Below are 2,500 nucleotides of genomic sequence, written 5' to 3'. Positions count from 1 at the left end.
GTTACATCCTCACTCTCTCGGCCAAGATGGTTTTAAGGACAGTCGGCGTTGGGGTGGTTCCAAAAGGCCAACTAGCCCCCAAGGCTGCAGCACTAAGAGCCAGTGCTGTCTTGTCTCTTAGTTTGAGAGTCAGTCCTTCACAAAAGACTAAGCTGTACATAACTTCCCATCGTAATGGAGAAAACCATTGACCATACATCTCTCACTTTGTTGCTGGCCCAAATGTAAGCTTATGTCAATGATAATAATAATGATACTACTACTAAATAACGATGATACTACTACTACTTCTACTACTACTACTACTGCTACTAACAATAACAACAACAACAACAACAACAACAACAAATAATAATAATAATAATAATAATAATAATAATAATTCATAGAGTGCCTTTCCATGTAGATTATGCACAGCTGAGTTGTCAAGTGTAAAAACCGACATCTACTAAAAATGTTTTGAACATAAAAATGAATAATGTACACACATACGCGCGCGCGAGATGTGTGTAAACATACATGTGTATATAATATATAAACATTCAGGCGGCTGCAAAAGAAATGTCTTGAAAATCCAACATCTCACAAACCTTAAAAACCATATCATCAAAATACCAATTTGGATGAGACGATAAATCGAGGTCCCGTGTGCAGCATGCATTTAGTGTACGTAAAAGAACCCACGGCTGTCAATGTAGTGACATGCTCTCCCTCTCCCTGAAGAGAGCAACCCGAATTTCACACAGAGAAATCTGTTGTGACAAAAAGAGGAATACTTCTTCTTCGATCGTAGGCTGCAACTTCCACGTTCACACGTATGTACACGAGTGGGCTTTTTAAGTGTCTGACCGTTTTTGACCCGCCATGTAGGCAGCCATACTCCGTTTTCGGGGATGTGCATGCTGGGTATGTTCATGATTCCATGACCCACCGAACGCTGACATGGATTACAGGATCTTTAACGTGCGTATTTGATCTTCTGCTTGCGTATACACGCGAAGGGGGGTTCAGGCACTAGCATGTCTGCACATAATTATAACGACCTGGTAGATCGGAAAAATCTCCACCCTTTACCCACCAGGCGCCGTTACCGAGATTCGAACCCACGACCCTCAGATTGAAAGTCCAACGCTTTAACCACTCGGCTATTGCGAAAAGAGGAATACAAATACAAATACAAATACCCACCAATCCGCAGCTTGAGGGTGTCCTGGGGCCTGTGGCGGATGGTGAAGCGACGGATGGAGTCCAGGAGGTGCAAGGACAACGAGGCGATCTCCCCAGCGTGCTGGATGCCGTTGGTCTTGGGCAGCCCGCTGACCACCATGTAGGCGTCGCCGATCGTCTCCACCTTGTAGACGTCGTAGTACTCGATGGTGGAGTCGAAGAGCGTGTACAGATCGTTCAGCAAGTCCACCACCTGGGGAGTGGGTGTCAAGTCAAGTCAAGTCAAGTCTAGATGGTAGATTGAATCAAGCCATTAAAGAAAAAAAAAAGGAAAAGACAGAAAGAGAGAGAGAGAGAGAAGATAAAGGAGAGAGAAAAAGGAATTATACAGATGAAAAGCAACAACAACAACAACAAAATCATATATATACAAGTATAGTGTGGATGTGTGTGGGCGTGGGGTGGGGTCGGGGGTGGGAGGTGTTCATGGAGGTGAAAGAAAAACAAACAATATATATTATATATACGTCAATACTCACACATGTCGACTCTTTATTTTTCTTATCTTTTTTTATATTCTAATTTCTTTTTTCTTTTTTTTAAATTAATGACAACTGATTACATAAATACAGCGTGTACATGTCCTTGAGAAGGTTTACTACATTTTCGTTTACCTTTTTATTTTTTTTTTTTTTTTTAAACATTGCTGGGTTTTGTTCTTTGGTGGGGAGGAAAGAAAACAAAAAGAAAAGAAATTACAGACAAGTCGACAAGAACACAACACCCTTGTCCTTGACCTCCAGCACCGTTGTCCTTGATCCCAACACCTTTGTCCTTGACCTCCAACACCCTTGTTCTTGACCACAACACCCTTGTCCTTGACCCCAACACCCGTGACCTTAACCCCAACACCCGTGTCTTTGACCTCCAACACCCTTGTCCTTGACCCCAACGCCTTGTCCTTAACCCCAACATCCTTGACCTCCAACACCCTTGTCCTTGACCTCCAACACCCTTGTCCTTGACCTCCAACACCCTTGTCCTTGACCCCAACACGCGGGTGAGTATGTGCACGTTTACTCACGTCGTCATCCGCCATCACACACCTTCATGTACACTAATAATTATATTATACACCTTGCACACATTTTTTTTTTTTCATATAAATATACTCCTAAAAAAAAGTCTTCTGTCCACTAGGCAAGCAATATCAGATTATTACTGAGGTTTAAATTGATACGTAATTCATTAAAGATGGACTCTCCTTGCAACCAGAAAGCTGTAGGTCAGTGACTTCAGTCTATGTTGATGATGTCTCCATGGTTTCCCTGTG

At 42.5% G+C, this 2,500-nt stretch overlaps 1 protein-coding gene across 1 annotated transcript in view; it reads right to left on the bottom strand.

Moving 5' to 3' along the window:
* Positions 1-2,500, bottom strand: part of LOC143292273 (speract receptor-like) — a 434,645-nt gene that overhangs the window by 5,610 nt on the left and 426,535 nt on the right. The window contains exon 19 of the mRNA XM_076602459.1: positions 1,189-1,420. Within this exon, the coding sequence (XP_076458574.1) occupies positions 1,189-1,420 (232 nt within the window). The remainder of the gene's footprint in view (positions 1-1,188; positions 1,421-2,500) is intronic.

Source organism: Babylonia areolata, chromosome 18, assembly GCF_041734735.1.
Source record: "Babylonia areolata isolate BAREFJ2019XMU chromosome 18, ASM4173473v1, whole genome shotgun sequence".
NCBI classification, from domain to species: Eukaryota; Metazoa; Mollusca; class Gastropoda; order Neogastropoda; family Buccinidae; genus Babylonia; species Babylonia areolata.
Note: the sequence above shows the minus strand (reverse complement) of the source record. Positions and strands in the feature narration are given on the sequence as shown.